This window comes from Bos indicus x Bos taurus, chromosome 28, assembly GCF_003369695.1.
Source record: "Bos indicus x Bos taurus breed Angus x Brahman F1 hybrid chromosome 28, Bos_hybrid_MaternalHap_v2.0, whole genome shotgun sequence".
Classification (NCBI taxonomy): domain Eukaryota; kingdom Metazoa; phylum Chordata; class Mammalia; order Artiodactyla; family Bovidae; genus Bos; species Bos indicus x Bos taurus.
The window spans coordinates 24,738,715-24,763,164 of NC_040103.1; the positions used below are offsets into that span (position 1 = coordinate 24,738,715).

Genomic DNA, 24,450 nt, shown 5'->3' on the forward strand with positions numbered 1-24,450 from the left:
TTCATGTAACACTTTGGTAAAGGAAATGGGGAGCTTGTGCGGTTAAGAAGCCATCTGTCACTGAAGTACTCACACAGAGACTATATTTTCTCCTCTGTTGTAAGAACCATGTATTCAGTTGTACCAAATCGCTTTCACTCAATTAACATACTCAATATTCAAAGCAACCTTAGGCAAAATCATAAGCCAAAATCAGAAGAGGAAACAGACTCCATGGTGATATGTGACTTGAAGATCAAAAACTAGTAACAGACTGGCTCAGGCATTTAAGGATTATCAAATCCAAAGGCAGTTTCACTCTAACCATGCCACAACTTCAGGAAAGTAGACAAAACTATTTCCAAGGTCATTTCCAACATGAGGAATTTTAATAATGTGTTCTAGAGGTATAGTGAAGAGGTGGACCCCATCTTACAAGCTCCCCATTCAGTGCTTCTGCCTCTACATATCCTAAGATTCAACAACAGAACACAGAGCCTTACCTTCTACTGGAGACTTTCACAGATATCCATACCTTCCTACTTGAGGAAAATACTTCAAACTCACCTGCAATGCTTTGTTGGCTTCTTTCATGTATTCAATTTTAAGTTTTGATCTAAAAAGATTATAAATTGGTTCAAATTTCACTACACATTTTAAAATACAGAACATCTAGTAATTCCTTAGAAGAGTACTGAATTTTCATAGGATATAAAACTGTATATATTATTCTAATGATCTTCTTTGGCTAGTGGGATTATATTTAACAGTTTCCTGTATTTCTTAAATGACCTAAAGCAAAAATAGTCTTGAGATTTAAAATTTGCTTTTTTTAAAGAAAGAACGTTGGAATTTTCATGTGGTTATGACTATTAATGATAGATATCATTTATTGTAGCTGTCAATAAACAGCTGAGGTACCAGACACTATGCTATGAACTTTGCATGTGTAGTCTCATTTAGTCTTCAGAAACACTTATACAGATGAAAACAGTGAGGTCTTAAGAGGTTTAGTCACTTGTAACAAGTCACAAGATGGTAACTGAGGAAGCCGGGATTTAAATCCTCACCTCTGAGACCCAAAAGCTGATAGGTTAACCATTATGAATACTCTTTCTGTAGCAGATGCTACAGAGTGGTAAGTAACAGTGTCTATATTAAGGAAGATATAATACTTTTTTAACCTTTTAAAAATACGTGTTAGTTAACATGCAATATTTATCTGTGATCCCAATACCCGGACATGATCATCTCTACATGTCAATGAGTATGTGTATTTCAAATGGAAAAATTATTTACATAGTTCCCCATATGACTTAACAATATATTCTGAAAGGCTTAGAGCTACTAACTTATTATTAAGTATCTGCCACATCATTATATTAAATGGTTACATGGTATACCACAAAAAAAAATGTAAAGTATGCAGTTTACATAATTACCTACTGATGAATTTTCAACATGTTTCAAATCTTTTTGCCATAAAACTATTCATTAAAATTGAAATGACCAAAACATTTGTATTATTTTTCTTAAGATAACTTAAAAATGAAATAGTTGGATTAAAACATACATAAAATACTACAGTCTGAAGCAGAACATTAGGAACTTGCTTTGCCCTACAAGTGTTCTTTGTTCCAAAACTTAAAAACAGTGTTAGTCTTTTATCTGGCTCATAACAACTCTTACAGTGGGAATAATAAATGTAAAATTACACTGGGTAAAAATACTAACAGAGTAATCAAATTTTCTTAGCTGAACTCACATCTACAAAAAGCACCCAAGGAAAACTGACGCTGATGGGAATTTTGGCCACAATAGTATATACAGAAAAACTGAATATGGAATAAAAATAGCTTGCTTAATGGTGTTCACTACAGAAATACTTTCTATATGAAAACTTACTGGTGTTGATTTATTTCTGGTTAAAATGCCTCTATTCACAAATACGGACCCTAAAAAAGCATACTGCCCCTTCTACCCTGATACAAATTGCCGAACTATCCTAAAGAAAGAGAGTATCAGTTACAGTTCCAATAAACACACCAAAAGAACACCTTTTCCTTGTCCGAGGCAGGGAACACATGTCTGTATTATTCATTTTAATTAAATTCCATTTAGGAATATGTATTTAAGTTTCTGAAAATATTTGACCACAGCATGAAAAAAAGCATAGAAAAAGGTCAAAATAAAACACGAGAATGTGATAAATGTGATACAATCAATTATGACACTATAGGAAAACATCCATAAATTACATAAGCCTCAGACAATCCTGAAATCCCTCTATGAAGGAAAAAAAATCTGTAAATTTCTTTATATGGGAAGAATAGCATTACAGAATACTACATTGGAAGAGTCCTGGTAATTCTTTAAACTAAAAGTTTTTCTTCTTGGAATTTAAGCCTCAGTTGAGGATAAGGGAGAAGCTGGTTTTTTCCTCTTTCAGTCATTTTAAACTGACAGTAATTATGACATAACAGATTAGATTTTTCTTTTTCTAATATTTCATCCTAAATTTTCACATTCCAAGTTTTCTCCAAATATTAATATTTCAGGTTTATTGCTTTAATCTTCATACTAGACAGTTTATCTACAATTATAACTTATTCAGAATAATTAACTTTTTTTTTTCCCCTGCACCATGCTCATGCAAGATCTTAGTTCCCCAAGCAGGGATCAAACCCAATCTACTTGCATTAGAAGTAAGAAGTCTTACCCACTGGGCTGCCAGGCAAGTCCTGAATAATTAACATTTAAAGCTTTTCAAAATCTATCAAAATTTCTCTTTATAAGAATCCTTCAATAAGAAATCAATTAAGAGTAAATATGCCATTATCAAAAGTACTTTTCAAATTAATCATTTATATTTTAGATTGCTGGTTTAGAATGTAAGCACTGGCAAGTAACTTTCATATCTATCCTGTTCATCTTACAGACAAGAAAACTGATATTCTGCTTGAGATGAGGAAAGGTACTGTGTTAGATGCTTTCAGATACTTATTCTTTTAATCAGAAAAAGAACCCTAGAGGTATTTTATAACTCTCCAATTTACAAATGGAGAAAGGGATATTATAACTCTACAATTTACAAATGGAAAAATGAGCTTAAACAGCTTAAATAAATGGCCCTAAGTCACATGGTTGGTAAACTCTAAAAGGGATACTTACTCCTGTCAGTGACATTCAGTTCAGTTCAGTCACTCACTCATGTCCAACTCTTTGTGACCCCATGGACTGCAGCACACCAGGCCTCCCTGTCCATCACCAACTCCCAGAGCTTACTCAAACTCATGTCCATTGAGTCGGTGATGCCATCCAACCATCTCATCCTCTGTTGTCCCCTTCTCCTCCTGCCTTCAATCTTTCCCAGCATCAGGATCTTTTCAAATGAGTCAGTTCTTTGCATCAGGTGGACAAAGTATTGGAGTTTCAGCTTCAGCATCAGTCCTTCCAGTGAATATTCAGGACTGATTTCTTTTAGGATTGAATAGTTGGATCTCCTTGCAGCCCAAGGGACTCTCAAGAGTCTTCTCCAACACCACACTTCAAAAGCATCAATTCTTCGGTGCTCAGCTTTCTTTATAGTCCTACTCTCATATCCATACATGACTACTGGAAAAACCATAGCTTTGACTAGATGGACTTTGTTGCCAAAGTAATGTCTCTGCTTTTCAATAGGCTATCTAGGTTGGTCATAGCTTTTCTTCCAAAGAGTGAGTGTCTTTTAATTTCATGGCTGCAGTCACCATCTGCAGTGATTTTGAAGCCCCCCCCCTCCCCCAAAAATAAAGTCTATCACTGTTTGCATTGTTTCCCCATCTATTTGCCATGAAGTGATTGGGACCAGATGCCATGGTCTTAGTTTTCTGAATGTTGAATTTTAAGCCAACTTCTTCACTCTCCTCTTTCACTTTCATCAAGGGGCTCTTTAGTTCTTCGCTTTCTGCCATACGGGTGGTGTCATCTGCATATCTGAGGTTATTATTTCTCCCAGCAATCTTGATTCCAGCTTGTGCTTCATCCAGCCCAGCATTTCACATGATGTACTCTGCATATAAGTTAAATAAGCAGGGTGACAATACACAGCCTTGACATACTCCTTTTCCTATTTGGAACCAGTCTGTTGTTCCATGTTCAGTTCTAACTGTTGCTTCTTGATCTGAATACAGATTTTTCAGGAGGCAGGTAAGGTGGTCTGGTATTCCTATCTCTTGAAGAATTTTCCACAGTTTGTTGTGATCCACACAGTCAAAGGCTTTGGCATAGTCAACAAAGCAGAAGTAGATGTTTTTCTGGAACCCTCTTGCTTTTTCAATGATCCAACTGATGTTGGCAATTTGATCTCTGGTTCCTCTGCCTTTTCTAAATCCAGCTTGAATATCTAGAAGTTCATGGTTCACGTACTATTGAAGTCTGGCTTGGAGAATTTTGAGCATTACTTTACTGGCATGTGAGATGATTGCAATTGTATAGTAGTTTGAGAATTCTTTGGCATTGCCTTTCTTAGGAATTGGAATGAAAACTGACCTTTTCCAGTCCTGTGGCCACTGTTGAGTTTTCCAAATTTGCTGGCATGTTGAGTGCAGCACTTGCACAGCATCATCTTTTACGATTTGAAATAGCTCCACTGGAATTCCATCACCTCCACTAGCTTTGTTCGTAGTGTTGCTTCCTAAGGCCCATTTGACTTTGCATTCCAGGCTGTCTGGCTTTAGATGAGTGATCACATCATCATGGTTATCTGGGTCATGAAGATCTTTTTTGTATAGTTCTGTGTATTCTTGCCACCTCTTCTTAATATCTTCTGCTTCTGTTAGGTCCATAGCATTTCTGTCCTTTATTGTGCCCATATTTGCATGAAATGTTCCCTTGGTATCTCTAATTTTCTTGAAGAGATCTCTAGTCTTTCCCATTCTATTGTTTTCCTTTATTTCTTTGATTACTGAGGATGGCTTTCTTATCTCTCCTTGCTATTCTTTGAAACTCTGCATTCAAATGGGTATATCTTTCCTTTTCTCCTTTGCCTTTTGCTTATCTTCTTTTCTCAGTTATTTGTAAGGCCTCCTCAGACAACCATTTTGCCTTTTTGCATTTCTTTTTCTTGGGGATGGTCTTGATCACTGCCTCCTGTACAATGTCACAAACCTCTGTACATAGTTCAGGCACTTTGTCTATTAGATCTAATCCCTTGAATCTATTTGTCACTTCCACTGTATAATCGTAAGGGATTTGATTTAGGTCATACCTGAATGGTCTAGTGGTTTTCCCTACTTTCTTCAGTTTAAGTCTGAATTTGGCAATAAAGAGTTAATGATCTGATCCACAGTCAGCTCCCGGTCTTGTTTTTGCTGACTGTATAGAGCTTCTCTATCTTTGGCTGCAAAGAATATAATCAACCTGATTTGGCTGTAAAGAATATAATCAATCTGATTTTGGTATTGACCATCTGGTGATGTCCATGTGTAGACTATTCTCTTGTGTTGTTGGAAGAGGGTGTTTGCTATGACCTGTGCATTCTCTTGGCAAAGCTCTGTTAGCCCTTGCCCTGCTTCATTCTGTACTCCAAGGCCAAATTTGCCTGTTACTCCAGGTATCTAGACTTCCTACTTTTGCATTCCAGTCCCCTATGATGAAAAGGACATCATTTTGGGGTGTTAGTTCTAGAAGGTCTTGTAGGTCTCCATAGAACTGTTCAACTTCAGCTTCTTCAACATTACTGGTCGGGGCATAGACTTGGATTAGTGTGATACTGAATGGTTTGCCTTGGAAACAAACAGAGATCATTCTGTCGTTTTTGAGACTGCACCCAAGTAGTGCATTTCAGACTCTTGTTGACTATGATGGCTACTCCATTTCTTCAAAGGTATTCTTGTCCACAGTAGTTGATATAATGGTCATCTGAGTTAAATTCACCCATTCCAATGAATGACATTCAGTTCAGTTCAGTCGCTCAGTCGTGTCCAACTCTCTGCAACCCCATGAACCATAGCACGCCAGGCCTCCCTGTCCATCACCAACTCCTGGAGTCCACCCAAACCCATGTCCATTGTATTGGTGATGCCATCCAACCATCTCATCCTCTGTCATCCCCTTCTCCTCCTGCCCTAAATCTTTCCCAGCATCAGGGTCTTTTCAAATGAGTCAGCTCTCCGCATGAGGTGGCCCAAGTATTGGAGTTTCAGCTTCAACATCAGTCTCTCCAATGAACACCGAGGACTGATCTCCTTTAGGATGGACTGGTTGGATCTCCTTGCAGTCCAAGGGACTCTCAGGACATATAATGAGCATCTGAGTTAAATTCACCCATTCCAATGAATGACATTAATGAATGCTAATTTTAAAATTTAGTCATAACTTGAAAATGCAGATCCTGAATGGTAAGTTTAAATATGATTTCTGAACTATTTCCCTTTCAACAAAATTAAATGTCTCATATTATTCTGCATGACCTTCCCCCTCCCAACCTCACCTCATTTTACCTTTTTCTTTTTTTGGCTGCGTCACTTACAGGATCTTAGTTTCCTGACCAGGGATCAAAACCACACCTCTGATATGGAAATGCAGAGTCTTGACCACTGGATGACTAGGGAAGTTCCCTTTTGATGCTCTTTGAATTTTCTAACCATATAAAACATCAAAGGGATTTATTTAGGTGATAGAATTATGGGTCACTGTAGCTTTCTTTAACTTTTTTGTATTATAAAAAAAATGACACTTCTTATTTTCTAATGTGACAGTGATACATTCAATACTAAATTCAATACTAAATCAAACCTTCCAGCGTTTACCCTGGGTATTTAACAATATGTTCAATCAGGGCACAAAGATGAAGCTAATCCCAAACAAAGACAATGTGGAACAAGGAGGAAAATTCAGAAATCCATTTCTGAAAGATAGAAATCCATTTCTCCTTGTCCTCATAGGAACCCAGTAACACTTGAATGTGATAGAACCAACCATACTGTATGAAGTTAAGCCCCAACTAGCATCAAACAACATCAACTTTTCACAATGGTGGCTCCTTCTCAGAACAGTCTGAAAAAGATCTCTCCAACTATTCTGAAAATTTGACTTCTGAGAAAAATATGATTTGGAGACATTAAACAACAGTCTTAGAGTTCATCTACTGGAAAATATCTAGAGCTAAGATCTATGTTCATTTTAGAACATAATTTTTAACACAATCTCTCCCCAGTCCACACCCTTATCTGTTAATTTTGAAGTTTTTGTTTGGCTTTGTTTCCAAGTTGATATCTTTCTTTTTTATATTAAACTTTTATGCCTATTTGGTTTGGCACACTCATAACTTTATAAAAGTCAATGACTACTTAGTAAAAGGAAAAAAGAGAAATTACTCGCTAAGTTTGTTGCCAAGTTCTTGAAGAGCTTGCTCCTGTTTGTGATATATTTTTTTCAACCGCTGATTTTCATCCTGGAGGTTAAGGAACTCCTTCAAAATAATAAAAGACAGAAAATGCAATTTAAAAGAAACAAACTCCACATCGTATACATACCATTAAAGGATAGGAGTGTATCCTTCAGCTTTTTATAAAAAATAGCTGGTCTATTTCCTATCAACTATTTTCTATTCATTTAATCCCCTTAATGATATTTTTAAAGAAGACCAGTATACTTTGTTTCCTCCGTATACATGCAAATTATGACTTGATTGTCTTTTCAAGTAACTTTCATCACGACAGGATTTTTGAAGTTTACCACCATTACTTACTTTTTTAAGAGTAATGATCTGTTGGGTCTCATTTCTGAGATGAGATACGGTGTCTTTCTCCTTTTGAAGATCTTCCCGCAAAGTCTGTCTCCATTCCTTCTCAATCTTCAGATCGGTTTCCAGTTGCGCCCTTGAATGACAAATTATACACAGACAGCTTAGTGCTCTTTCTCACATGACAGTTGTATGTATTCTTTTTAAGAGTAACTTATTGGTTGATTACTTTCACCTTTGTAATTAAATTCTTAAGATTTTCTTTCACAAATACCTTTTAGAAAACAAGTTCAGTAGCACAAGGTTTTCAGATCTCAAATCTCAGTTAATTTGTCAATCACAAAAACCTCTTGGGATCTGTCATTTACTAATTCTACATACGTAAATACTGGACAAGCATGAAAAATGCCTGGAAAGGCACACCATACTATTAAGGCTTGTTGTATCTTAGAAATGGAACCACGTTCTGTGCCAAGAGAAAATTTTTACAAAAAACTAATGAAAAGTATTGCTCTGATTTAAGAATTACAGCAACCATTAAGTCAATTTAACATCAGTAACAGAGAACTCAATCCTGGTGTCAAGTGCTACTTGACAAGATTACAGTAACAAGATTACTGTTAGAAGCTGACCCATTACAGAACAGATCTAAGACCAAGGAGACACCAGAGGAAAATCCACACTGTCTGAAAAATGCCAGTTCACATCTGAAAGCACCATTTCATCAATCAGACAACAGGTGCTAGCTGGAAAAACAAAAGTAGTCAAATTCTCACGTTTTAGGAAGGCCTCCAAAATATTTCAATAATTATTTCTCATAAGCAGTTGTTATCAGGTAAGGTGTACACTAATAATGCTGTAGTTCCTAGTACTTTACATTTTAATTATTATATTATATCATATATTGAGAATATCACAGTATTACATTATTTTAATTTTTTGCGTTAAAATTACTTTTGTTTCCTCATATGGTTAGCATTTCCATCTATAGCCAAATTATTTTCGGGGAAGCAAATTTGAGATTCTATAATTCAAGTTGAAGAGACAGGATACTTCAAAATGGAATTTACAAAGTGTTGATAAATACTGTTTCACCACAGATTTAAAAGGAATATGGAGGGACAGGTATATATTGCTAACACTGAGTAAGCAAAGTACAGTGCATTGAGTGGCCTCATCATCCAGAGTCAGAAAAAACTGAGTGAGAAAGCAAAAGAAAAATTTTGATTTTAAGTTATTTTACAAATATTGTCAAAACACATGTTGATCACCAAAGGCAGAAACCATAAAGGAAAAAAAGGGAAAATATAACTATACAATGTCTAAAAAATAAGTAATAAAAAATCTACTGTAAAATGCCTAAATGAATAAAAAACACTATGAACAAAGTTTAAAAATAAACTATAACTTAGAAAACATTTTCACTGTATGTGAAAGACCCCAGAATAAATACATAAAGAGTTCTTACAAATAAATATTAAAAAACTGAACACCACAGAGGAAAAAAATAGAGGATAGGAACTGACAGTTCACAACAGAAATACAAAAGGCTCTCAAGAGTAATCAAAGATATGCAAATTTAAACAATAAAGCACACTTTTTTCAGGCTAAATGATTCCTTGAGGTTAACTGAGATACGATGGTATAGACCTACAGTAATTGATATGATAAAATGTCCATGATGTATCAATAATAGATATAATAAGCAAGATACTAGAGAGTATGTAGCATGTTTCCTCTTTCTAAAAAGCAAAAATATCTATGCATACCAAAAAATAATGTTCATCAAAATGTTATAAAGAGGAAATGTATGTCCAGGGAATTCCCTGGAGGTCTAGTGGTTAACACTCCACTGCATGGGGTGCGGTGAGTTCAATTCCTGGTTGGGGAGTTAAGAAACCAAAAGTTTTTTCCATTTTAGGTGAAAAAAGGGAATATGTTTAAAAAAAAAAAAAAAAAAGGAACTTGTTTTTCTGGGACAAAGTCCCAATTGCCTATTTCTATAGAAACAGTTCCAATTTTTCTCAGCCATCAGGGATTCCTACAATCTCTAAATTGTTAACATGTTTATGCTCTACCAAAATGGCACCAAATGAGAAACAAAATTACTTTCATGGTCTCAGCAGGGACAAATATCTATCCCCAGCTCTGCTGCTGCCTACTGCTAAGTCACTTCAGTCGTGTCCGACTCTGTGCAACCCCATAGACAGCAGCCCACCAAGCTCCTCCGTCCCTGGGATTCTCCAGGCAAGAACACTGTAGTGGGTTGCCTTTTCCTTCTCCAATGCATGAAAGTGGAAAGTGGAAGGGAAGTCGCTCAGTTGTGTCCGACTCTTAGCGACCCCATGGACTGCAGCCTACCAGGCTCTTCCATCCATGGGAGTTTCCAGGCAAGAAATTTCCAGCTTCCTATTGTGTAGGTTAGTCCTATTGGGAAGGGCCAGGTCCCTGGAGCATTATTTGGGTCGTCCTTTGGGCAGTGATCAAATAAAGGCAGCACTGAAGAATAAATATCAGACTTGTCTTACCTATACTTCTGTCAAACTCTAGAAAACCAATTCAGTAACACAGATTACTAAAGTTTCAAGACTGTCTTTTATTGACTGGCGAAGTATCCCAGTCTTGATTTTCACATTTTTCCATTTTGGCAGGGCACAAGGAATTAAACAAGAAAACCCTTGGCACCATTAATAAACTTGACAACTTAAATGTTCCTTTTGATTTCTGTGGCCAAGAAAGTCCTGAAAGTGCTTTTGTGAAACTTTAAAGATTAAAAGAAAATGTTTGTTTGCTAAGTGGTTTCTTTTTTTGTGTCGGGGGGGGGGGAGGCAGGTAGAAAAACAGGTAGGTTTTAGTTTCACAATGTACAAATGGTGCAAGTTTCCAATCAAGGTAATATTTATTCCCTGGCCTAAAGCCTTATTCTATATACCAGCTTCTCAAAATGTTATTTTCATGGTAGATTTAAAAGAAACTTAATTTGGTTCTGGACAAGGTGGAGTAAACACATTTCTACCTATCTGTCCAACTAAGCACAATTAAAAACCCTAGACATTATATATAAACAAATATAAGAATATTCTGAAAGGGGGAAGAGAAGAAAGTAGACCAGCTAGGAACCTCAGGATTCAAGTAATAACACTGGTAATGAGTGCCCTGAGGCTTCTTCTTGCTTCCTTAAAAGCCCAGACTGGGTGCTGAAAAATCCCACACGCACAAACAGCAATGGGCACAGATAAAAAAGTCCCTAGGAAAGCCTACTCTCTCCTGCCAAACAGCCAGGAATACGCAGCCTAGCATGATAGAAACTTTATTTCAAAAATAAACGCCCTAATCCAAAAAACACCAGAGGAAGAAACCATGCTCACCCCAACCACTGTCAGCAAAAGCCAAGTGGGGAGCATAATTTCTACCCTCACCTGGCAATAATGAGGTACCCCTTCCAATCCACCTGTGGTAGTATCAGAGAAAGCCAAGTGGGGAGCCTGAACTTTAACCACCACCCACAGTAATGAGCTATCCCTCCGCATCCACCTCTGTGACGCTAGCGGAAGCCATATGGAGAGCCTGGACTTCTATATGCATCAGTAACAAGGCATCTCTTACCCTCCACACAAACAATTGGCAAAGGCCGAGTGGAGAGCCCAGATTTCTACCTGTGCTTACTGTCAATGAGGTACCTTTTTCACTCTCCTCCAGGATGGTGTCAACAGAGACCAAAAGGGCAGCCTGGATTTCCATTCCCCTTCATGGTGACAAGGTCCACTTTCTTGCTCCACAGTGTCAAAGTGTGGAAAGCACAGATTTCAACCCCTGCCCACTAGTTAGGCACCCTTCTCCATCCCATCCAGGAACAGTCCTGGGCTTCTACCCCTGCTTGGGATGAAGGGTCAGTGGTCAGTGTCTACATTCCCCTGCTGCTGTGGTTTCAGTGAAGGACGCTAAAACATAAAATTTAAGGAAGATCCAGGCTCGTAACATAGCTCCCAAAATGTGCAGAATGCAACTGGAAAACACTTGTTAGACCAAGACCCAGGAAAAATTTCAACTGGATAAGAAAAAACAATCAACAGATGACAACATGTCAGGTAATTTCAGATGCTGGAATTAACTGACAAGAATTTTAAAGCAACCATCATAAAAAATGTTCCCATAACCAATTAAAAATATGCTTAAGGAACCCTCCTACCCTGTTGGAGGAAATCTAAATTGGTGACACCAATATGGAGAGCAGTACGGAGATTCCTTAAAAAAAATAAAGACAGGGTTAGAAAAAACCCCACCTGATCCTGCAATTCCACTCATAGGCATATATCTGGAGAAAATCATAATTCAAAAAGATACATGCACCCCAGTGTTCACTGCAGCATTATTTAACAATAGCCAAGACATAAAAGAAACCTAAATGTCCATCCACAGATAAATGGATAAAGAAAATGTAGTATATTTATACAGTGGAATATTACTCAGCCATAAAAAAGAATGAAATAATGCCATTTGCAGCAATATGAATGGACCTAGAGATTATCATACTAAGTGAGGTAAGCCAGACAAAGACAAAATATCATATGGTATCAGTTACGTGTGGAATCTTGGGGGGGGGGGGTGGGGGGAATAACTTACATACAAAACAAACAGACCCACAGACACAGAGAACAAGCTTATGATTACTGAAGGGGAAAGATGGGAAGGGGGTGGTAAATTAAAATTTGGGGATTAACATACACACTACTATATATAAAACAGATAACCGACAAAGCCTCACTGTACAGCACAGTGAACTATACTCATTATTTTGTAATAACCTGTAAAGGAAAATAATCCCAAAAATATATATATACATGAATATCTGAATCACTTTGCTCTACGCATAAAACACAACATTTTAAGTCTACTGTAGTTTGATAAAATACAAAACAAATAAAAAATTCCCAAAATGTAATTTCCTCCACTTGAAAATTTCCTCTCCTGCCCAGATTGTGACCTAGACTTCTGACTATCATTTAAAATAAAGTTTATATTTTCTCTCTTCTGGGAAAAAAAGAATATGCTTGAAACAAATTAATGAGTAAGAAGTTTTGGAAGGAAAGAAGGCAATTTTGGAAGAAAGAAAGAATCAAATGGAAATCTTAGAACTGAAAAATACAATAATCTCAATGAATGGGATTCATTCATACATACATACATGCAATGAATCTCAGTGAATGACAGGAAAAGATGAGGAAAGAATGAACTTCCCAACAGAACAACAGGGGCTCCCTGGTAGCCCAGTGGAAAAGAACGTGCCTGCCAATGCAGGAGACAGGGGTTTGATCCCCGATCTGGGGAGATCCCGCAAGTAACTGCGCCTTGTGCGCCACCAGCTGCTGAGCCTGAGCCTGAGCTCCAGAACCCGGGAGCTGCACCTGTGGAGCCCATATGCCACAGCTCCTGAAGCCTGCACACCCCAGGGCCTGTGCCCTGCAACAAGGGAAGCCACGGCAACGAGAAGCCCAAGCATGGCAACGAGAGAAGAGCTTGCACAGCAACGAAGACCCAGCAGAGCCAAAAATAAATAAATAAATAAAATAAAATAGAAAGAAAGAAACAGAACAACAGAGACTACCCAATCTGAACAACAGAAAGAAAACAGACTAAAAACAACAACAACAACAACAAAGAATAGTGTCAGGGTCCTGTAGGACCATTAACAAAAAATCTAACATTTACAATATCAGAGTCCCAGAAGGGAAAGGAGAAAGCAGATGGAACTGAAAAAAATATGTGAAGAAATAATGGCTGAAGTTTTTTCCAAATCTGACAAACATAAGCCTAAGAATTGAAGAAGCTGACCAAAGGTGAAATAGCATAAATCCAAAGACAGAATCTTCAGAGTAATTAGAAGAACAATGATTCATTCTACTTTTCAACAGAAATTATGAAGACCAGAAGAAAGCAGTACAACATTTTCAAGTCCTGAAAGAAAATAACTGTCAACTCAGAATTCTGAAACTACCCTTCAAAATCAAAAAGTTGAAATCAAGACCTCAGATGAAAGAAAACTAAGGAAGTTTGCTGCCAACAGACCTACCCTAGAAGAATGGCTAAATGAACTTCTTCAGACACAAAGAAGGAAAACTTGGAGCATCGTGAAGGAAGAAAGAACAATAGAAAGTTTTCTAAATTATGTTTAATGGTTGAAGCACAAATTATATCATTGTCTGATGTGATTCTCAATATTATATAGGGGAAATATTTAAGCAAATTATATTGTAAAAAGGAGAGTGCAAAAAGGTCTAAGTGGAAGTAAGGCTTCCACATTTCCCTCAAAGTAGTAAAATGTTGGTATCAGTAGTGAAAAGTTGCAAATACATAATACAATGTCCAGAATAACCACTTTTAAAAATCTATACAAAGAGATACAATTAAAAATACTATAGATAAATCAAAAAGGAATTCTAAATAATGTTCAAGTAACCCATGAGAAGGCAAGAAAAATTAAATACAGGAATGAAAACGGAAAAAATAAAACAATAGATTTAAGCTCTAATATATCAACAATTACACTAAATGCAAATGGGCTAAATATATCATTAAGAGAGAGATTGGCAGAATGGATAAAAAACATGCACTGTAGGAAACTTACTTCAAATATAATGAAACAGATTAGGCTGAAAGTAAAAAGACAGAAGATGTACATAACATTGATCTTTTGTCTACTACATGAAAACATTAGTCAGAAGAAAGCAGGAGTGGCTACGTTAATATGAGATATAGTAGATTGCAGAGCAAATAAAATTTCCAGAGACAAAAAAGGAACATTATAAAATGATAAAAAGGTCAATTCACCAAGAAGACAAAGAAATGCTATATGTGTAGGCACCAAACAGATTTCTAGAATACAAAAGGCCAAAATTGATAGAACTGAAGGTAGAGATACACAAATCCACAATAATAGTTGGGATATTTCAACAAATCCTCTCTTGATAATTGACAGAACCACTAGACAGAATCATCAAGAATAGAAAAGAACCCCTCAACCAATGGATTTTTTAAATTAATTTTTATTGGAATATAGTTGTTTTTTAAGCAATGGATTTAAAGGTAGCTTAACAAGTAATAGACCATACCTGGTAAGTGATATTGCTTAATGATATTACACATGGACTGCATAGTCCATGGGGTCACAAAGAGCTGGACACGACTGAGCGACCTGCACTTTTTCAAACATAATGTATAACAATTTTCTATTGCTGTTTTGCTGTTTTAATAATAAAAGTGATACATATTTCTTGGGGTAAAAAAGTACTGATCTAAAAAAGTAAAAAGTTATTTTACTTTTACTCAATTTGCCATTACTGTCAATTTGCCATTATTCCCTTGAGATAATCATTTTCCATCATCTGTATTCTTCTTTTTTTTTTTTTTTTTTGCTGTGTGGCATAGTTCCTCGACTGGGATAAAATCCAAGCTCACTGCAGTGGAAGCATGGAGTCTTAATCATTGGACTGCCAGGGAAGTCCCCAGAATCTATATTCTTAAAACTTTTCTTCACGTAAATACACACCTATGCAGTTTTAATTTTATAAAAAATGGGATAAAACTTCACCTACAGCTTGTTTTTTTGGCATCTTTCCTAGCTGGTAATATGTAGATCTATCATATGAAGTACTAATAAAATATTCTCAGAAAACATCATGTTCTTTGATAATATAAACTCCATGGAGTTACAAAGGTCTATTATACTCAGTATTTAGAAACATAATGGCCATCAGATTAATGCTGAACAACCATAAAGAATAAAACTCTCCGTGAGCAAGAAGATAGCAAGACGGTTGAAAGTAACTCTATAAACAATAAAGGGAGCAAAAACATAAGTCTTATCACAACTGTGCTTTCTAGTTTTGTTTTGGTTTTTTTTTTTTTTTGAAGGAAAACTCTACAATCTAGCCAGCATCGTTAAATAAATGAAAACACAGGTTTTCTTCCATTGCATGCAAAAAAAGGTGGAGGAAAAGAGGGGGAAATTATATTAACACGAGTATTTATTTCCAAGTAAAATACTCACAGCTGTTTCTCCTTTTGGGAGATTTGTTTCTGCAGACTGTCGAATTTACTCTGATACTCTTGTAGATATTTCTTGTCCTCATCTTCAATTTCCATTTGCGCCTTCTCTGCTTGCTGCAATCTGGTGTAATTCAAATCAACTTTGGGTAAAACTGAGGCTAGAACTAGGGTGTAAAAGGGTGAAGAAGACAAATAAAAGAAAAACGGGGAAATAGAAACATTTCTAAATGAAAACAAAGTTTGGGGAAAAACTCACAAACTCAAACGTGAAAGAGCCACACAATGTCTAGAAATTGTTTTGTGATTTTTTTCAATATAATACATAATATGCCCAGAATACTATCTTCAAATTTGCTTTATTTCTTGTTCGTAATTAACAATGCAAAGCGATATAGCCTTTACCACTTATGTAAAGCATAAGGAGTTAATTTTCAAAGTATAATACGTGCATTACTGCCTTTTTACAAAACCATGAAAAGTACAGTACTTATGTCTACACTAGGTGAAGAAGCCACATTGTTATATATTATGTTAGGATGTGTATGCCAGGAATCAAGTGTGCTACAAGGCCAAGAGCAAAGACCTGCGATTGCTTCAAATTACAGCCAAGTCCTCCCTATAGAATCTTTATGCACTTCCTAGAGTATGCCAATGCTGTGTGTGTGTATATGTATGTGTTTTAGGATGCAAAAGAATTTAGTACTAGTTGGCAACATTTGCTAGAGATCATTGTTGCTCCTCATCACTGAATTTTTAAAATTAGCTTAAAATGTAGATTTTTTTTCCCTCCTTTTATTTATGTCATTGCTTCTCCTTGTGCTCAGCTCCACTCCCTGTCTCCTACGGCCATCTAGGATTTCTTAGATTTAACATCACTAATTGCATAAGAAAACATCTCCCAAGAATTCAAGGGACATTAAGTCCTTGAAGGGAATATCTAAGAGAAATTTCTGTTCAACTAGCCAAAAAAGTTACCTCTTTTCTTCTTTAAAATCCATGCCCATGGGGCAACCCTCACACAATCCAAACGTATAAAGGCCACTTTCAAAGAAAAGAGGGTAACATTCAAGTTATCTCTAAATCTAAAATATTAAAACGGGGAGACGGGATACCCAAGCTTTTCTCAAAGGGTACAGAAATGAAAAAAAAGTCAGAGTGAGGTAGGCCGTGAAGTTGTGCTATTATAGAAGAGGGCTAAGAGGAACTGGAAAGTCAAGGAGCTAAAGCGTAAGATGACGGCCAATCTGAGTTATAAACTACTTTAAAACGTACTCAAAAATCAGTAAAGGGGCTAGTAAATAAAGAGTGGGCCAATGGGGGAAAAAACTGTGCCAACACATTGTGAAACCAAAGGATAACTTATTAAACAATTTTTATATTTTTCATCAAAAAGTAGCTAAAAAGATAAAACTGCATTTGAAAATTCTGACCTCCAAAGGGTCAATACTCAAATAAGCCCTTGTGCACAAGGTTTGAGGAATGTGTTTTTGGAAATCCAAGTGCACCCACTCTGCTTTATGGCAATGTACTACCACAGCAGCTGATCAAAAAGTGTACAGGGTTCCTTTCAGAATACATAATAGCGTAAATTATTTTTCGATTTAATATATTATAAAAATGTTGATTCTCTTTCAGTCTGTTTAAATATAAGTGGTTTTCAGAAAGATATATCTTTGACCAGCTTATACTGGTCCTGAGTGTCACTGCTGGCACATTTCACCAATGACATTGCAATTGTTCTAGTTTGAGTTAACAAATCATTGTCACTTCATAATGGAATGGACAGAAATCAAAGACAGAAAAAGGTAATAAAGATGTCCAAAATGTAAAAATGGGGATAAAGAAAACAAAAAAGAAAAAAGAAGAAAGAGGATGTCAATAAAAGAATATTCATGTCAATAAAGCATTAATAGTTATGTTTTTCATAAGTAGATTCAAAGAAAGCAATGATAAGACATATGTTGACACCAACATGACAGGTCAATGGAAATACATTACATTTTCCAACAATAAAAGTGAAAAATGCCAATATAAAACAATTCAATTTAAACAAAATTATTTCTTGGGTGGGGTTGAGGGGCCTAGCTCAAAGAAACACAACTAAACTGCCAACTCAGAAAGCTTGCTTTCAGATAAGAGATGGTGAATGACAAGGGATATGACGATCTATACGCATGGAAATCAATCAGGGATAATTCAATCATGGATTTTGTTCGTTTTTCACTTTTTCGAGGTTTTGTTTGTGTATTTGTCCTATGTAATACAATTAAACCATATAAAATTGCCAATATTAGGCCTTTCTAAAAAGTCTGCAAAATGGCAAAGACAAATGAATCAGGCTAATATAAAGCAACTTGATTCCATGCAACAACCAAAACAAAAAAAGGCAAAATTCTGCTGGGCTTTTAAAAAAAAAAAGTCCTAATCTAAATTTTCCTAATGGTCTTTGTGGCAGGTGTCAGAGTTGAATAAAGAAAAGGGGGGACAGAGAAAGTAAAAAAGAAACTAAGATTGGAAATGCTGTACCTTTGTTCCAGCTGCTTCATGGCTGCAGTAATTTTACTGGTTTTTTCTTCTAGTCGGGCAATTATTTCATTTTTTTCCTTCAAACCATCTTCAGAACCCTATTTAGAAAAAACTTAAAAGCTACAGTGGCTTTGAATTTTTTAAACCCAAATATGTATAAGCTTTGTATACCATTTTGCAATGGGATTGTTATTTTGAAACGACCAGCCTTCATTTACAGATTAAAATATTCCTAGATGCACCCCTAAGTTCACAGTAGCACTATTCACAATAGCCAAAACATAGAAATAACCCAAATGTCCACTGAAAGATGAATGGATAAAGATGTGGTATATTTATACAGTGGAATATGGCTCGGCCATCAAAAAAAGAATGAAACAATGCCATTTGCAACAACGTGGATACAACTAGAGACTATCATACTAAGTAAAGTCAGTCAGAAAGAGAAAGACAAATACCATGTTCTCTCTTACATGTAGAATATAAAATATGGCACAAATGAACATATCTATGGAACAGACTCACAGACACAGAGGACATACTTTTCACTGCCATGTGTGTGGGTGGAGGAGACGGACAGGGTGTCTGGGGTTAGTAAATGCAAACTATTACACATCGAATGGATAAACAACAAAGCCCTCTGCATAGCACAGGGGACTATATTCAATATCCTGGGATAAATTATAATGGAAAAGAATATAAAAAACAATGTATATGTGTAAATGAGTCACTTTGCTATAGAGCAGAAATTAACACAACATAGTAGATCAACTATACTTCAGTTAAAAAACAATAAATTAAAAATAAAATACTTCTAGATCTAAAGCAGTACTACCATTAGTCTTCATTTAAAGTGTAATAAAGGGGGAATTCCCTGGCAGTCCAGCGGTTAAGACTCCGAGCTTTCACTGCTGAGAACATGGGTTCAGTTCCTGGTTGGGGAACTAAGATCCCATAAATCATGCAGTGCAGTCAAGAAAAAGATACATTAATAATAAAGGGAATAAAAACCCTCAACCTTCAATGTTTTCAGAGATGCCAGAATAAACTCTTGGAAAATACACTGATTTTTTCAAATTAAATTGTAAAAGGCTTTTGGCAACATGTCTACTTAACAGCAACATCACTTTATCAGAAAACTCATAACAATTACAGTGAAGCATTTCAATCAAAATTAAATCTTTCTCAGGACTATATTGTGCAAAGAAATTTTTTAAAATGTCTTGCATATTTTGATTAAATTTTCCCAAAAGATTTAATCTTCATCTGTTAACCTGTCTACTATGAAGAAACAAATTCAGGTGATTTTTGTCTGTTCTTTGGCATTATTACATTTCTTCAGCTTCCATTTAGGAAAAAAGCCACTGATTTTTACTAATAAAATGGCACGATTACAATGAATTCATCTCTTCAAAATCAAACCCTTCATACAAATATTCGTTCTTAATTCATATAACAAGAAATTCCAAGATTTTAAGAATATTCCTTACCTGCAACTTCTGATACGTTTCTATGTTAATTGCTTTAACTTCCTCCAGTTGTTGTCGAAGGCCTATCAGAGTATCTTGTTTCTCATGGATATCTTTCTCCAACAACTTCATGGCAAGTTCAATCTCATGTTTCATACTAACTTGTACTGCCAGCTCATTCTCCACATCCTGCAATTCAACACAGCCTCAACTCACACACTGTTTCAGGATGTCAAAGTCAGATACACAACAGTTTAATTAGACCAAGAATCACTATGCAGACTACTGCTTTTGAGTTATAAGCCCCATTAAACGAAATCAGCTAGGCCCTATAACAACGTTCTATATTTTCAAAGGCACATTTTGTTAAATGAAAGCATTTTACAAATCTATTAATTATCACTATTCTACTGGCTCAAGAATTATAGACTTTTAAGCCTCATAAACTCAGTATTAATTTTCCCTAAAGAAACGACATAGTCCACATAAGGCCAGAGGTAAGTCAAAAACACCATTTCACAAAGTTTTATTTCTTTTCTTAAAGAATTTTATATCAGAGGATCTTAAGACAAATGTTTCTCGACTCTCTTTTTGACCGGGGTTGGTAACACAGGTATTTATAATCCATCAAGCTACAAACCTGTATTTTTCTGCTGATATTTCATAACCTAAAAGGTTAAAAAATAAGTTAACTTTAAATAAGATTTTACTGTTTTGATATTGATATCTGAATACATCACTATTTTCTGTAATGCTGGTCACAATGCACTATTTCACAAACTGACTATAACACTGTTTAAAAACACTGCTTATAAAAGACACAGTGGGAGTTTAAAAAGTTAGAAGGAATTAAGGGAATGAGATTGTTATCTCACGCCAAGGAAGGTCTGATAGAGATTTTAACCAGTGCTTATGGGTAAATTATTATCATTTTTGCTAATGTAACTGTAACGCAACCTACTTGTCTTAACTGAGATTCATCTCGAAGCTGCCTTCTGGCTTCATTATACATTTCATCTAGCCCTTGCCTGGAATGCTTATATGTTTGAAGCTCAGTTTCCACATCTACTTTGGTAACCTAGGACAAAAACATAAAATGTTTTACTCTATATGGAGTGTGTTGCCATGCCTTCCCCAGGGGATCTTCCCAACCCAGGGATCGAACCCAAGTCTCTTATGACTCCTTCACTGGCAGGCGGGTTCTTTACCACTAGTGCCATCTGATAAATCCATTCTATAATCACTTCTATTAGTTAATATAGTACAGAAATATCCAGTCTATGCAAAAGCCCCCAAAGTGGCTATTTCTGATGCAAGTCAATCTGTTTGTAATCAGTCTATACTTACTTCTAGGTGCTGCTGTGTTTTCATTAAAATCAATTTATTTTCACTTCGTAATTGATGATTTTCTTCTTGGAGTTTAATGATATTATTCTTTGCTATCGCTAACTAAAAATAAAATGAGGAATAAAAAAAAGATTTTAAACATCTTTATTTATACTCGCTTTACAGTTTATGTTCATGGCTATTCACAACAGAAGATAAAATTCTAAAACTTGTAAAATGTCTCTCACATCTACAGAAATTTTCATAAGAAAAATGCTATTATCCCAAGATACCAACTAAAGAAACTCTATTTCTATTTCCTTTTGTTAGCCAAATCATATGTCAGCTGAAACATATTGTTTATATGACTTACAATATGTCCTGAATACAAAGCGCATGAGTAAGCATATGAAGAATTATATGCTGAACAATAAGACAACTGTTTATATGTTAAACAATAAGACTGTAAAGACTTGTGCAAAGACAACAACATCTATAAGGAAAGTTGTGCTATAATTGAAAATGTAATACAGACATTCATGATAACCAAACAGGGCACCCTTGTGAAATATGGGCACACTGAGTGACCATCACAAATATAAGACAGCTCTCACCACCAGAGTTAAATATGAATGAAATTAAATACGAATGACTAAGTAAGTGACTTGGCTCTGAAGCCTAAAAGGAAAAAAGGGATTCTAGGAGAGGAAAACAGAAACCAGTCCCCAATGTTGGCTTGCAAATAAATTTCTAAAAACTTTGTCAGAAATGCAATTTGAACTTCACAGTGCCCCTATGGTCAAGAGGAGGCAAAAACTAGTGAGCAGCTCTCTCCAATGGTCCCAATCTGTCACACTATCAAATGGTCCTAAACTACCACAATGAAAACTCATGCAAACAATCATGTGCTTCCTGGTTTGGGACAAGTGGGTCAGTTCTAAAAGAATGTGGATTCTAATTAACATGGAAAACAGATTTCATAGTTCTAATACGTATTTATTCCCGGAGCCTAAGTAATTCTGAAAATGGAAACCAATCCTATGGTTATGTGAAAGTCACTCAGTCATGTCCGACTCTTTGTGACCCCATGGACATAGCCCACCAGGCTCCTCTGTCTGTAGAATTTTCCAGGCAAGAGTAGGTAGCCATTTCCTTCTCCAGGGGAATCCCAACCAAGGGATCAAACCTGTGTCTCCCATATTGCAGGCCGATTCTCTACTGTCTGAGCTACTAGGGAAGCCCCTGTGGTAATTCTGTGGCTAGGCGGTTTTTGGTTTTTTTTTTAAATCTCAGAAGCAACGTGGCGTGTGTGCTCAGCTGTATCCAACTCTTTGCGACCCCATGGACTGCAGCCCACCAGGCTCCTCTGTCCAAGGGATTTCCCAGGCAAGAATAATGGAGTGGGTTGCCATTTCCTTCTTCAAGGGATCTTCCTGACCCAGGAATCAAACCCACGTCTGTCTTGCATCTCCTGCATTGAGCTACCTGCGAAGCCCATAGATAGCCAATGGGAATTTACTCTTTGGCTCAGGAAACTCAAACAGGGACTCTGTATTGACCTAGAGGGGTGGGATGGGGAGGGAGGTTCTTAAGGGAGGGGATATATGTATACCAATGACTGATTCATGTTGAGGTTTGACAGAAAACAACAAAATTCTGTAAAGCAAATATCCTTCAATTAAAAGATAAATTAAAAAAAAAAGAGAGAGAGAGATGTGAGGGAGTTCCTTGGTGGCCTAGTGGTTAGGACTCTGCACTGTCACTGCGTGGCACTGGCTCGAACCCTGAGCGGGGAACTGAGATCCTGCAAGATATATGGCATGACCAGAACATTTTTTTAAAAGTTAAAACAAAAAAGCTGAGATACATTTCTGATTTGTGACCACTAAACAGCTACTTTGACAATGCAGAGAACCAGAGTACATCAGATGAGTTTCACACATGGGAGGCTAGAGAAAGGGTGGACATGATCATGGAGTGATGCTTGTAAGGAAAAGTAATCTGAATATGGGAACAAGGGGGACAGGATCATTTTAATGGCAATTTCTAACTATAGGTGATTCCACTATTTAAATATAGGTCATCCAAGTCGAGAAATGAGATTTACAGTTTATTTATAGAAGAGTTTGTATGCATTGCATTGGGGGGCTCATTTCTAGAAGTTGGGTATCTCAAATAATTCACAGATTCACCTGAGGACTTGCCCAAGAATAATATGTGGTTTCTCTAGAACTTATGATGATCAATTACAACTACAAATATTTCATCATAATGATGAAAATGTGTTTGTGTGTGTGCTCACACGTCTGCACGTGCTTAGCGCATTCATACTTAAAATGGAAAAGGATCGCCAATACTAGGTCCTTGGAAGACAATCATCCATGGCTGGGTTACAATACCTCTTCAATCAGCTTAGTATTTGACTTTTCTAATGAGTCAACTCTTGAATGGAGACTGCTGACCGTGCTGCTGAAATTGATAAAGAAAAACTCATTCAGAATCACACAGACTCACAAAGGCAAGAAAAAATTTGTTATCTTGGACTCCTCATGTTGACTGACATGCACCAACTGCCTTGTCTGAATTTTTTATTGCCACACTTACACATGAAGTCCTCTAAAGTAGGAAAAATGAATTTTTGAATCACCAAAATGACATAAACTTTCACCCTACCTAGCCTTTTTGCTCGAAGGTAGAGTGATAAGTCTGAAATTCTATTTTCAAATGTCTCTGAAGATTCTATTTAAAAATATAACTCTCATTTTCTGCTGAAAATCAATTATTTCAAATAATTTTCTGTATTCTTAATTTCCATTCACTCTCTATCCCCTCAACCCCTTTTCAAATGCTTATAAAAAAGGAATAGGGTTAAGATGACCTAAAAGGGGAAAAAAAAACTTAAGACAATATCCAAAATGTATTAAATATCTATGTGTCCATAATACTTACTTCAGTTGTCTATTTAATTCTTCAACATAATTCTTCTGGTCTAATATTGCAGCAATTTGAACATTCCTAGAGGAGGGGGGAAAGCAGCTTTTAGTTAATTGGAAAAGAATCTACTGGGTGGCCAAAAAAACAAACAAACAAGAAATACACAAAAGGTCTAAATCATCTAAAACTGTTGTGAAACCATAACGGAAAACAACATTTCAGTTCAGTTAAGTTGTTCAATTATGTCCAATTCTTTGCGATCCCATGGACTGCAGCATACCAGGCTTCCCTGTCCAACATTATCTTGCCTTTCAAATAAAATTCAACAATCTTTATAATCAAATAGCAGTAAGCTATAAACTAAAAAACTATTAACCTTTGTTCAATAAATTACATGCTAATATTAAACAATACCATTAGTATATTTTTAAATTTTTTGCATTT

The 24,450-nt window shown here is 36.1% G+C and overlaps 1 protein-coding gene across 8 annotated transcripts in view; it reads right to left on the reverse strand.

Annotated features, from left to right (window-relative positions):
- RUFY2 (RUN and FYVE domain containing 2) overlaps positions 1–24,450 on the reverse strand; it is a 44,954-nt gene that overhangs the window by 6,631 nt on the left and 13,873 nt on the right. For 5 of the 8 annotated variants that reach the window (XM_027530542.1, XM_027530538.1, XM_027530541.1 and 2 more), the window contains 10 exons: positions 24,022–24,087; positions 23,472–23,541; positions 21,094–21,195; positions 20,708–20,824; positions 19,768–19,935; positions 18,278–18,375; positions 15,753–15,872; positions 7,712–7,841; positions 7,338–7,432; positions 547–595 (listed from right to left, as the gene is read on the reverse strand). In XM_027530542.1, the coding sequence (XP_027386343.1) occupies positions 547–595; positions 7,338–7,432; positions 7,712–7,841; positions 15,753–15,872; positions 18,278–18,375; positions 19,768–19,935; positions 20,708–20,824; positions 21,094–21,195; positions 23,472–23,541; positions 24,022–24,087 (1,015 nt within the window). Of the gene's footprint in view, positions 1–546; positions 596–7,337; positions 7,433–7,711; positions 7,842–15,752; positions 17,518–18,277; positions 18,376–19,767; positions 19,936–20,707; positions 20,825–21,093; positions 21,196–23,471; positions 23,542–24,021; positions 24,088–24,450 lie in introns of those variants that run through there. The other 3 variants (XM_027530539.1, XR_003509175.1, XM_027530545.1) reach the window with 3 other exon arrangements.